At 41.0% G+C, this 14017-nt stretch overlaps 1 protein-coding gene across 3 annotated transcripts in view; it reads right to left on the reverse strand.

The window, feature by feature from the left end:
* Positions 1-14017, reverse strand: part of TANGO6 (transport and golgi organization 6 homolog (Drosophila)) — a 183794-nt gene that overhangs the window by 25428 nt on the left and 144349 nt on the right. For all 3 annotated transcript variants that reach the window (XM_010850962.1, XM_010850963.1, XM_010850961.1), the window contains 2 exons: positions 13502-13653; positions 4523-4636 (listed from right to left, as the gene is read on the reverse strand). In XM_010850962.1, the coding sequence (XP_010849264.1) occupies positions 4523-4636; positions 13502-13653 (266 nt within the window). The remainder of the gene's footprint in view (positions 1-4522; positions 4637-13501; positions 13654-14017) is intronic.

A 14017-nucleotide genomic window follows, 5' to 3' on the forward strand; every position in this document is an offset into this window, starting at 1 on the left:
AAGAGCAACTTCCAACTGCACAAAAGTTAGTGAACCCACTATTCCTAAAGTTACTGGGAACAGACTTCTAGTATCAGAGTCCAACCCTGGACTCAAAAGAAGGAATTAAAAACCATTCCTGGGACTTCTCTGGGGGTCCACTGGCTAAGACTCTGTGCTCCCAATGCAGGGGGCCTGGGTTCAATCCCTGGTTGGGGAACTAGGTCCCACAAGCTGCAACTAAGACCCGGCACAACCAAATAAATAAATATTAAAAAAAATTCCTGGGTGGAGGCCTGGATTTGGCTCTGAACTTGACTCAACCATCAATTAATAATTAATCTCAAACTCTTCTCCCTGAAGATGCTTCTAGATTTTGCATATTTTTGAAGATACAAGATGGTGTTGAGGGTTGGTTGTCATCTTGAAGGAATAAATTCTAAAGCTGACTTACTTATCTCCCATTAGAGTATAGATTATTCTTTTGTCACTTAAAATTAGGGATTAGAAGGAAGAAATGGTATGTGCTGTAATTACTTTTTAATGTTAAAAAACAAGGGAGAAAACTTCAATATTAAAATGCCATCATACTTAGTCACTACAAACCTGTGTGCAAAGTTCTAAAGTATTTCACAGTTGTTGTTTTTTTTTTTTGACCACACCATGCAGGATCTTAGTTTCCTGACCAGGGATCAAACCCATGTGGCTTGAACCCATGCCCCCTGCAGCAGAAGTGCAGTGTCTTACCTACTGGACTGCCAGGAAAGTCCCACACAGTTCTTCTAAGTCAACTTTCAATAAACTATGCAGAGGACTGTGGTATTAGTTACCTACATAAATCTAGAACTATGGTAAACCCCAAATCATTCATTCTCTTAAGATACTCAACCTTTTCCCCAGTGTATATATAGTTGATTCTTGTTATTCATAATATTAATAGTTATGTTCTATAAAATTGTGTGAACACTGAATTAACAGATCCTGAATTAATGGATACTGAACTACTGCTCCTAAGGGGAATATATGGTCAGGATTCTGAGAGCCTCTGGTCACACCAAATCACTCATTCAAAAATCTTTAAAAAGGCTTTCCTGGTGCCTTAGTGGTAAGGAAGCCAACAGCCAATGCAGGAGATGAGGGTATGATCCCTGAGGAAAGATCCCCTGAAGAAGGAAATGCAACCCACTCCAGTATTCTTGCCTGGAAAATTCCATGGACAGAGGAGCCTGGTGGGCTTCAGTCCATGGGGTCGCAAAAGAACTGAACATGACTTAGCAATTAAGCATGCATGCACCCCTAATGCACTGCATGCCTCCCAGATACAACCGGTAGGCTGTTGTTCAGCCATTACTGTAAGTTCCAATTATTCATTACTGTCTTTGGAATGAATGAATGTTCTAATAATATGGATGCTCTAAACATTTACAATTTTCAAAATAAACAAGTCACCTTGCAAAGACTTAACTTAGGAAGAGTTAGAGAGTTAGGCACAATTTTCCCATGCTGTCTCCCATCTCGTAATCTCCATGATAAGGAGGGCTGTTCTTAACTCTGAGGCCAACAGAAAGCACAGGTCTAAACGTATCTCCTCTCCTGGGTATTCCTTGTAAATTCAATTTTCAGCAAAGGTAAGGCAGAATTAGCTTATAAAGGGGGTTCCCTTCTGGCTGCAGGTTATACTTGGGAATGAGTAAATAAACAGATATGATCATAAGGCCAAAACAGGGCTAAGCAGAGAAAGTGTTGCTGGAGAGGGTGTGGAGAAAAGGGAACCCTCTTACACTGTTGGTGGGAATGCAAACTAGTACAGCCACTATGGAGAACAGTGTGGAGATTCCTTAAAAAACTGGAAAGAGAACTGCCTTATGATCCAACAATCCCACTGCTGGGCATACACACTGAGGAAACCAGAAGGGAAAGAGACACATGTACCCCAATGTTCATCGCAGCACTGTTTATAATAGCCAGGACATGGAAGCAACCTAGATGTCCATCAGCAGATGAATGGATAAGAAAGCTGTGGTACATATACACAATGGAGTATTACTCAGCCATTAAAAAGAATACATTTGAATCAGTTCTAATGAGGTGGATGAAACTGGAGCCTATTATACAGAGTGAAGTAAGCCAGAAGGAAAAACATAAATACAGTATACTAACGCATATATATGGAATTTAGAAAGATGGTAACAATAACCCGGTGTACGAGACAGCAAAAGAGACACTGATGTATAGAACAGTCTTATGGACTCTATGGGAGAGGGAGAGGGTGGGAAGATCTGGGAGAATGACATTGAAACATGTAAAATATCATGTAAGAAACGAGTTGCCAGTCCAGGTTCGATGCACGATACTGGATGCTTGGGGCTAGTGCACTGGGACGACCCAGAGGGATGGTATGGGGAGGGAGGAGGGTTCGGGATGGGGAGCACATGTATACCTGTGGTGGATTCATTTCGATATTTGGCAAAACTAATACAATTATGTAAAGTTTGGAAATAAAATTAAATTAAAAAAAAAAAACTCAACATTCAGAAAACTAAAAAAAAAAAAAAAGAGAGAAGGCTATATTTCCCTCCAAAGTGGCTATTCTAGCTATGTACAAATGGGAAAGAGGTAAAAGCTACCCCATTGGTGGGGGTGGTAATGTCTTCCCTCTCTGATTTCATCCTATCTCCTGATCTTCTGGACCTCACTTCTTACTGGACTCTTTGCTTTCTTTTCAAGCTGCTGGGACCACAGTTTGTAGGCCGGCACATCCACAAGAAACAGAGAATTCACTGAAACCTAGGATTATCTTTTGGCACTCTGCAGCTTGAGAGACAGTGATTAAGAGGAAACAAAACAAAACAAAACTTCACCAACAAAGCGGCATTTTCATTTCAGCTGTTCCTGGGGGCAAAACAGAGCAGTGAAGAAAATCTTAGATTGAAAGCTCTGTGGTTATCTCCGCTTCTCATTAAAGTGTCCCTGATGATAATCACACCTACGATTACAAGACTTAACACACCTGGTCTCAAGGGCGCAACAGGAAGAGAAATTGTACACTCATCCCATCTCATTTCCTTTTCTTTATTCACTGAGTAAGCACAATTTATACATTTCAGTGAGTAAAGACTGGAGACAGTTTGGAGGACAGAGGTTTTTCATTCACGTGGCTTTCTGAAAGTGACACAAACCTTCCATGGCTACAGATTATTTCAGTACTGGTGAGACAACCAGTGTTGCTTTCAGCGGCTATAAACAGATGTGAAAAGATCTGGGTAGCATTTCTATTTCTTCTTGTACTTTACTAACCAGACATTTGCTATGCTACACACATACACACACATACTTTTTCTCTCTCTCACTGAGTAAAGGTGTATGCACTTACAGAGTTTTAAAGATTCAGTTTAATAGTGTTGTAACTCAATTTTTAAAATACATTTTTATTTTGACATAATTTTAGACTTACAGAAAAGCTGCAAGGACAATAAAGAAGATTCCTGTATACGCCTTACCCAGTTTCCTCTGTTGTTAACAACTTACATAACAATGCTATATTTGTCAAGAGTTTTGTAGATTTTGACAGTGGGTTAAAAAAAAAAAAAAAACACTGACTTTTAAAATTCCATTTTGTACAGCAGATTCTCAACAAGAGCAGTGAGTACCCTAAAACCATTATCTGAAATGTCGAGTTACGATCTCTCTGTCCCCCACTCCAGTCAAGGTCCTAGATAAAATAACTGGGGGATAACTAATGCTTGTACAAAAATGGTGTCGGGAACTCAATTTGGCAAAATTCTAGCATGAACAAAGCCAAGTGTCTAACAAACACTTTCCTAATGGCTTCACTGACACTTGGTTAAATACTGATGTGCCAGCCGTAGACAAGCATTGTGGATGCCAAAAAGTGAATTATTAATGCACACTCTCTTTATAAAGTCAACTGGGAATGTGTTTCCAATAAAATCAAGCAGAAAATTAATTTAGAGGCCATTCATTCTCAGCACACACGTGAATAGATATACTTTCTTCCTAGACTGGCCACACACTGGGGAAAATCCAGCCAAACCCACTTGGAGGAGGAATAAAAGTTTAATTTATGCAATGACTAAAATCTCATGGATTGCACTCACAGCTAGAAAGGAGACATTTGAAATGAAGCCCTTTAGTGATTCCATATGAACAATGAAATGAGTCAGGAAGACAAATCACTCAAGTTCACGCTATAAAAACCAGGCTTGGTGTGGTCCATAGCTCACCCTGGAACCTGTCCCTCTGAAGGGAATGCTGAGGCCCAGGACCTCAACCTATAAACTTGTGTCCTGGTTTTTCTGGAGGTTAGTGTGCAGTTTGCCCAATGTGACACAGAGAAAATAGAGACTCTTACTGAAGATGCAAACAACAGAATTTTCCTGCTGTAAAAATCCCTGATGACTGATTCATCTGTATGAATTCACCCAGGAAAAAAGTTCCAGGCCTGTCCTGGTGAAAGGAAGACTGATGAACAGATAAAAAACAAAGAGGGAGGGGATTTGCAAATGGTAAGAGACTGACTTACCTCAGTGGCCTTCTGGCTGAGTCCCCGAAGCAGCAGCACAATCACGTGGATGGCAGCTCTCCGCACTTGAACTTCATGGTCTGTTTTCACCACAGCAATCAGACAAGCTGTTACCTAGGAGGGTGAGAGAAGACGAAGTCAATAAAAATCAGAGTTGCACAATTACCTAAAGCCTTTCAACTGTGTTCCACTTTCTACACATTCATTGCAAACAATCTGGCTTAGCCAGGGATGGACTGCTTCCTCATTCTCCATGAAGAGGGAGAGATCTAGTGGTGGAGACCTTGATTTAGTCTGGCTTTTCTGGAAAGGGGCAAAATCTGGTTTGGAATTCAGGAGGGAGATTAGGGAGTGGGAAGGAAATATACGTGCATATAATAAAGGCATGGTCAAAGGTAAATATCTCCTCCAAAGTGGGATGAACTGTTACCTACCCCACTTTGGGGACATCAAGTCAAAGAAAGAAAAACTGGCCTGAAACACGGTGGTGTATAGGGACTTGAGGCCCCTTAAGATTGAGCCAAGCAGGCTTTCGAGTTCAAGGCCTGGCAAGAGGATCAATGTGCCAACTGATGAAATTTTCAGTCCAGGGATAGAGAAATACATAAATATTCAAACTGATATTCTAGTGCATCCAGATACCCCATCCTACAAGTCCAGTGTATGGCCCATGGGAATCACCAGGGATCAGTTTCTGAGACTCCCTGCCTGGGCATCTTCACTTGTGGAATGGGTCTTTTAGCGTTCATTTACTTTAAAAGACAGTTCTATAACAGAAAAGACTTGGGAATTCTTTGCAAAACATGGTGCAAGATATATGGTAATAATTATACGTCATAAAACGAAAATTTTCTATACCTTGTACCAGCTATCCTGCTCCCACCCAGCTCCTGGTAGGCACCACAAAAATATTCTAAAACCTCCATAAAGAGATACCACTAGAAACAGCAGCAACGATCCTTTATGAGGTATTTGTGCAAGATCGAGAAGGAAAAAACAAACATTGTGAAGTGTAACCAATGACAGCAAAAATCTGAAGGTAAGTCTAAATTATTCACTTGGTTTTTTACATACTTTGTTATGTGATTTACTGTGTGAGTGTATATCTTGGCCAACTGGAAGGATTGCTAACCATGATAGAGAAAATAGCCAGATTGTGTGCTTGGGAACATGTATAAATACATATTACATTTAAAGAATGGTTTTTTAAAAAGGTTTAAAAAAAGCACATAGGCACAAATGAGGAAATAGCTTGTGCAGAAATTTTAAGTATGCAGGTTGTATTTTTCACAGCTTTCAAACAGTTGGGCATAGTTCAAAGTGTCTAATTAATCAGCGATGGCAAAGGGATTAGAAGTAGCTTGTTCTTAAATATAATTGCATCTGTGATACACTGGCATTTAATCAAGTTGTACATCTATTAGACAAGCCTGACGCTTACAAGTGAAGGGAAATTCCAGAAAAACTCAACTCTTTGGGGACTGTTTCTCAATAAGACTCGACAAGCTGCTTCTGCTTTTGACCTGGGACCCCAACCCAATGCCATCAGTGGCTTCCATGCCTCCGGCATTAATGGTAGAAGCAATTCAGTCCTCGGAGGAGTCCCTTGGGTGACCTCCAAAAAGGCAACAGTATAATAGGTACCTCCACTTGCAGGCTTAGTATTTACGAGGTAAGAGCTGAAATCAGAGAACAAGTTGGAGCTAGGTCCGAGGCCTTCCTGACACATAAAAGTTTAGCTTATTCAGTCTGATAACTGAAGTATGAAAGCCAGCCCAGGTCCATGTAATACATAGACTCTCCAAAGCCTTTTGCCTGCTTACTTTAAGGTTTAGTTTTGGCCCACATTTCTACATTTGGTGGACAAAAGCCTCCTGGCCTGGAACCCCGCCTGATCCAATGCTTCTGCCTCAAGGCTCAGTGTAGAATCAGCTCTGACTGTCAGGCATTTATTCCACAGTCAGGATAGGCAAAAGAATCTTGACTGGAAAAGGGCTTCTACTGTAAGGCCAGCGTTGAATCTCTGTGCTACCTTAAAGGTGCAACTGGGAGAAGCCGGTTATTCCACACCTTGCTGAGATCAGCCGTAATGGCCTCCTGCTCTTGATGACTTATGACTAGACTGTACCAAGTCCATCTGCAATCAGCCACTCAGGACAGGCAGGCAGAGGTCTGTGACCAGAAGTATTTCTGGACCTTCCTCAACACCTTCATCACAGTACCAAATCCCATTACATGTATACAATGTTTGGTTGTGCAAAATGTTTTTTAAAGCATCAGAATTTTAATCCGGTCTTGCACATACCATCAAAAGATACAAACAGCTTATTCTGTTCAGGTCAAGCTCCCATAACCAACTCAGAACGCTGTCCTTCGGCAGGCCAGTGGGGCAGACTCCTCGTCAAACACTGCAAGCAGGGAAGACGCCTGGCCGCTCTCTTCCATCTGGCCAGTCTGAACAAGTCACTCTCATGGCTGGTCGCTCTCACCTCCAGCCCCAAGGACATACTCAACACTGCCTTCCACTCCCCTAAAAGCTTTGGAGAACAGATAGATGATGTAAGGTCTTTACTAATTTATGAATTGGGATAGTATTTCTCTTCTAAGTCTTCCCAAAGGGCAGAAACCCATTCCATGGTATCTTCATGTCACCTGCCCTAAGGGCCAATGCACCTATTCTAATAAACCAAACTATGGAAGGCTTTTTTTTTTTATTGGCTAAACTATGTAAATCATCTCCACTTCTGAAAGCCGTGCAGAGAGAAAAACGACGATTGCTTTGGAAATGCTAAAGGTCAGTTTAACCAATTTGACACTTGATAGGAGCCAACAGAAATATGGAAAAATATCACTCCCCAAATAGCTGGTGCACACCAAGCATAACCAGAACTATATAAATAAAGATAAAACAAATGGCAAGAGGGCCAAAAATAAACTTTGGAAAATTTCAGAAGAGAAGTAGGCAGGGTTCAGGTATCAAGAAAGCATGATTTCAATTTTCCAACAGCACCTTCCTCCCCTTTCCCAAAACTTCCTCTGTTAAAATCCAGTCAGTCTGCTAACCTGTTCAATACTAAATCATTTGTCTTTCTGTCAACTAAGAAACTTTAAGGTGGGACAAACTGAGAGAGTAGCACTGACATATATATACTATCATATGTAAAACAGCTAACAGGAAGCTACTGTACAGTACAGGGATCTCAACCTGGTGCTCTGTGATGACCAAGAGGGATGGATGGGATGGAGGTGAACATGGGAGGGAGGCTCAAGAGGGAAGAGACATATGGGTACATGCAGCTGATTCATGTTGTTGTATGGCAGAAGCCAACACAACATTGTAAAGCAATTATTCTCTAATTAAAAATAAATAAAAATAATCTTGCAATTGAAAAAAAAAAACAAAAACTTTAACAGCCAGGCAGGATCCCTCTAATTCCATGTTCTGCTTGCTCACTTAACCTGATGAGAAACAGAACCGTGGTGGCTCTGTTCGCTTCCCTGAGTTTTCCCAGGACAGTCACACGAGCCCTCATCTCAGTGCACGAGCTGTTATTGAGAAAACAGCACTGATGGTGACAAATCTGGTCATCAAATCTAATCATCATTCACTGGAATCAGAGGTGACAGCTCTGCATCAGCCTTCAAAGCCCGGGTTTGCGGAATTCTGGGCACCACTTTACAAGTGGTTTGCTCCTACACTTGTCACCTGGGGCATATCTTATCTGCTGTTCTGAGGATGGGCCTCTCACTGCAGTTCGCTTAAATCATATTTACTTTTCATGGAGAATGATAAAGATGAAAGAGACTATCAAGATTTGGTTTTAAGCAACACAGTTCTTGACAAGAACAAGGAGAAATTGGGGAAAAATAATAATAGTTTCCAGACAGGTTAAATCTTGACATCAACAGAGAGGAAAAACCTGAATTCCCAGTAGAGGCTGTGAAAGGGCTGGTCCTTTCATACCCTTTTATGTTCCTTCCCTACCTGTAAGCAGTGTCACGGCACAGACAGTACCCAAGTCTGGACTACCCAACAGGGTAGACAGCTTTGTTCAGAAGCCTGAGAGCCATAGCTATGACCCCTGGATCAGATCATGTTAGACGCGCCTAATGGAGGCTGGTTTGTTCAATTTTATATCAAAACAGGTTACACTTCCCCTTTCCTCTGCCTGCCTCACGCTTGATCAATGTGACTTCCTTGCTGCCCCGACAGGCCTACCTGAGGGTCCCAGCTCTGTGTTCCCTTAGGACCTTGGGCTTGTCAAGGGATATCACTCTATTCCACTGTCTATTTATTCCTGTGTGCCACAGTTTACTGAGATTTCCCTGGGGGAAGAGATTGGCTCCTTTGTGTCCTTTCATATACCTGACACATGACAAACACCCATGAAGAAGAATTCCTTCAGTTTGTAGCCAAAGACACATTTCCCCAGAGGCAAAGCTCCTTCTCCACTAGTACATGCTGGGGTCAAGCATTTCTGAGACCACAAAAGACTTCAACAGCTTTCATGAGACAGTGAAAAAACTGTAGAAGAAGACACAATAAACTTTTAAAATAGATAGGACTTCCCTGGTGGTCCAGCAGATAAAAATCTGTCTGCCAATGAAGGGGAGGCTGGCTCAATCCCTGGCTGGGAAGATCCGACATGCTGCAAGGCAACTGAAGCCTGTGTGCCACAGCCACACTCTAGAGCCTCTGGCTACAACAAGAGAAGTCACTGCAATAAGAAGCCTGCGCACTGCAACGGAGAGCAGACTCTGCTTACCGCAACTAGAGAAAGTCCATATGCAGCAATGAAGACTCAGCACAGCCAAAAATAAATAAATAATTTTTAAAAAATAAGTTAGATAATTTCATTCCTCTGCTCTGGTTACCCATCTCACTCACAGTAAAAGTCAAAGCCCAGAAGGCCCTCTCCCCATGTATCTGCCAGGATCTGCTCCTGCTCCTGGTCCTTCATGTGTGCTTAGGTCACTCATCACTGAAGCTTTCCCTATTCATCCTGGTTCACAGATTCACCTACAATAGCAAACTCCCTCCATGCCCTTGCCTGACTAGACTCATCTCCTTAGCACTTACTCTATATGACACAGTACATATTTGTTGACTTGCTTGTTTGTCACCCAACCGTCCTCTTTAGAATGTCAGCTTCATGAGGACAGAAACTCCGTTCTGTTCAGAGCTGGATCCCAAGCATGTGGCTTGGCTCCAGTCTCATAACTGGCACAGAGGAAGTGCTCAGGAAGTATTTTTCAAATGAAAAACAAATGAATGAACAACTACAAAAAAACCCAGGCCAAATCTCCCACTTATTTGATGTGAATGAACAAGAGTAGCCTGACTACAGAAGGACTCAGTAGCTGAAATACTAAGACTGTCAGGTGTCCAATCATGTTCAAACTTGCAGTCCACCAAGGCAGCTGGTTTGGCACTGATGACACAGCAAGCGTGGGGTACTACATAAGAAAGAGCATCTAAAAAGAAGAGACAGGAATTATGTGGGATGGAAACACCTGGTTTTTCAAATCAGAGGGAATACATTGTCTTCTGAAGTTTCATTGCCAAAAGCAAGTGCTGTTAAAACAAAACTGCATGACCCTTCCTGTCAGGAGCTTTTCTCATATGGCAACTCTCCTTCTTTTTCAAGGGCACAAAAGCAATCTTATAAACAAAATGAAAACATTCATCGAGAGACAATACAGAGGAGTCGTTAAGAGCACAGCTTCAGGAACCAACTGCCTGCATTCAAATCCCAGCCTGGCATGACCTTGGCAATGAATTTAATCTCTCTTATTTATTTACGTAGGCTGTGTCGGGTCTTAGCTGCAGTGCATGGCCTCTTCGTTGTGGCACGCTGGCTCAGCTAAGACCCGCAGCACATGGGGTCTTAGTTCTCCGATCAGGGATTGAAAGTGTGTCCCCTGCATTGAAAGGGGAATTCTTAACCACTGGACCACCAGGGAAGTCCATAACATACTATATATTTTAACAAGTATATTATTTATTGTCTGTCTCCTCTCACTAGAACATCCCATCCAAGATGATGGGAGTCAATGTCTATTTCGAAGAATGATACATACCCATAATGCTGTTTAGCATATATGCTGTTTGGCTCTCAATAGCAATTGTTGAATGAATCACTGTATACTGTATCTAGGCATATATATTATCCTAGATCCTTGTAACAATCCTGCATTATAGATATTTTAATCCCATTTTCTAGGTCAGGAAACCAAGTTCAGAATCTAAGTCATCTGACCAAGTGAACACACAGGTAAGTGGGTGGTAGAGTGGGCCTCATTCATTCCCATCCCCAAGTATGCTTGGAAATTTGGTTCTCTTCCAACAGGTCAGGTGGGTCTCCAGAGAGATGACACTTCTTTTTTTTTTTTTGACACTTCTTAAATGTCGCAAAACCTGCTTTGGCACAATCTTTCTAATTAACCAAACCAAGAAATTTCTCTAACACTTTCAACAGGAAATCATATGCTATCAGCATGTTACAGTTTCCTTAAGAGAAGAAAGGAAAGATGAATGGTCTCAGTTTCTGGGTTCAGAGAAGATCATGATGTCAAGCATAGTTTGAGTTCATTGGTTTTAGAAAATGTATGGGATATGGTCAAATCTGAACTGATTCACTTGGAGATCTGGATGACATTTTTCTTCAGGTCATATATTGTATTGTTAGTCATTCAGTTGTGTCTAACTCTTTGCAACTCCATGGACTGTAGCCCACCAGGCTCCTGTGGGCTCCTCTGTTCATGGGATTCTCCAAGCAAAAATGGAAATACTCCATTCCCCACGGAGTGGGTTGCCATGCCCCGCTCCAGAAGATCTTCCCTACCCAGCGATCAAACCTGGTTCTCCTGCTTTGCAGGCAGATTCTTTACTGTGTGAACTACAGGGAAGTACCTATTCAGCTCATGGCTATGTTCAACAAAATTGGGGGATGCTCCCTCAACTCTGAAGATACTAAAAACCATTGAGTTGTACTCTTTAAGTAGGTGAATTATGTACAGTATGTGAACTCTATCTCTGTTATTAGGAATAATAGTATTTGGGTTTGGTTCAGATCATGGTCCAGGAGTTTTTTTCAGTTCATGGTTTATGGTTCAGTTTGGGTTGAGTCACATGATCAGATCAAATAAACGGAGGGAAAAAAATGGGAGCCATTTCAATACTGGACCCAGAATATTTATAACAGGCTGAAATCTTTAGCTAATATAACAAAACAGGCCTGCAAAGTCCTTAACTGTTGCAAGTTAATAGACTAAACAGTAAGAGAGTGCAAAGTGCCATCTAAAAAAAGTAAAAATCAAATGCCCAGTGGTTCATGTGTATTAGCACACTGAAAGATTTTAAGTTGGTAAAAATCATTGTTTTTAAGTTATTAAAATCTTAAATACAAAGGGGGTTACCTGGTGATCCAGTAATTAAGAATCCACCTGGCAATGCAGGGGACGTCAGTTCGATCCCTGGTCTGGGAAGATCCCATGTCCTGTGTGGCAACTAAGCCCGTGAGCCACAACTACTGAAACCTGTGCACCTAGAGGCCATGCTCCACAAGCAAAGCCACTGCAACAAGCCCGCACACCGCCACTAGAGAGTAGTCCCTGCTCAGGACAACTAGAGAAGAGTCCGCATGCAGCAACAAAGACCCAGCAGAGCCAAAAAATAAACATAAATAATTAGATTTCAAACAAACAAACAAACAAATACAGAAAGTTGGGCATAGGGCTATGCCTCTTGGGTTAAAGGAAACAACTGATGTATAACTTCCTAAAAATCCTATGTTGGAATTTAACAATAAGAGGAGCCTTTACAATCAATTCAACAAAGCATATAAGCTGAGGAATCAGGAAATACCATAAATTCAACTGTATGTAAACATCCACGAGTGTGTTTTGCCACCTGTTGATAAGACATAACCAGACACTGAAGAAAATTCCTTCTCAGTAGGTACTTCTTAAGATTTGATGTTCAACATGGTCAGTCCTAGGACACTGAGTAATGTGAAAGAAGCCAGTATTACAAATTTTCTAAGTTTTTGTTCTTGTAATGTGCTCCGTATGAGAAAAATCTAGTCTCTTATAAATAAAAAGGTAATATAAACTGTATTCTATTTACATATTTATAATTTATAAGCCATCTTCTTCCATAAAAGATTTAAGATGGTGAAGCCCATTAGTAGTAAAAAGACTCCTGGTCACATATTAACTAGTCTTCTTTTTGCCCATCATCCTCAAATAGCAGAATGTCTAATACATAGTAGGTGTTCAAGATACATGTTAATATACTGATGACTAAGTAAACACAAAGGCAAAGATAAAATTTAAGAGGCTAAAGAAAGATATTCATAGAAGACAACAGTGTGATGTACCTTTCACCAAATCTGAAACTCTAACACCAGTCTTTTAAACTCCAAACACTGGGGAAGCGAGCATCCAGTGCTGATATCTGTATGGCTATTATTTTTTGCTGCTCATTTATCCTTTACCTACTAGGTACTAGGCACTGGGTATAATGTGGTGAACGAAACATGGAACTTAATTAGTCTCTTCTAGTAAGACCCTGTCTCCCTGAACACAGGATATCTCCAATCAGTGGGGGCCAATTAGAATATGTATTTGCCTGAGACGTTTCTGTGAACAGAGATGACACTCATAGATGGCCCAGAGATCTAGGGCAAAGTTCTGTTTGGCCTTCCTCAAAGTTTCTTCTGTTCTGTTTCCTTGGAATCTTTACAGTATATCCCCTTTTATGGCTTAAAGGAGGTTAAGATGACTTCCTGTCACTTGCAATTAAAAAATTCTTACTAATACAACTTTCAACATACATATGAGACTATCAAGGCTGAGGGTGGTTAAATGACTTTCTAGATCTAGAAAAAGAACACAGGTCTCCTAACTCCCAGGGCCAAGCTACATTATAGGTCCAAGTAAAAACAAGCTATAGAGAAAGGAATCAATCTGCAATACCTCATGAACCACGGAGCCCAGCATGAAGTCCAGCCTCTGGCACAGCTCTCCAAGGTTGGACAGGCTGCTGGCTCTGTGAGCACTATCCGGATCTCTTGCTCCTCTGAGGAAGGTGTGGATTAAAGGTTCTCGGTACTTTGAGACCATGTCCCCTGTAGCAAAAGAGAAGAAATCACAGTCTTTTAAAACAAACTTTCAACTTCTTAAAGAAGGAATAATATGTCACCATTGAACAGTGTATGGTGTTTTATGCTTTTCAAATTACTTGTATAACCATTAAAAAATCATATCTGGAAGAATAATGTTAGGGAAAACATGTATGATGAATTATTTTGTGAAAAAGCAATTTATATATATATATGAAATAAAAATATATATATCATAAGTATATAGCTTAGTAAACTTTCACAAATTCAATACAACTCTCACAGTCACACAAATAGCAAGTTTGGTCCTAGGCTAGACCCTGGTCATCAGCCTAGTACTTTTCCTACACTATCACCCTACCTACTCAAG

This window comes from Bison bison, unplaced genomic scaffold (genome assembly GCF_000754665.1).
Source record: "Bison bison bison isolate TAMUID 2011002044 unplaced genomic scaffold, Bison_UMD1.0 scf7180017864297, whole genome shotgun sequence".
Classification (NCBI taxonomy): Eukaryota; Metazoa; Chordata; class Mammalia; order Artiodactyla; family Bovidae; genus Bison; species Bison bison.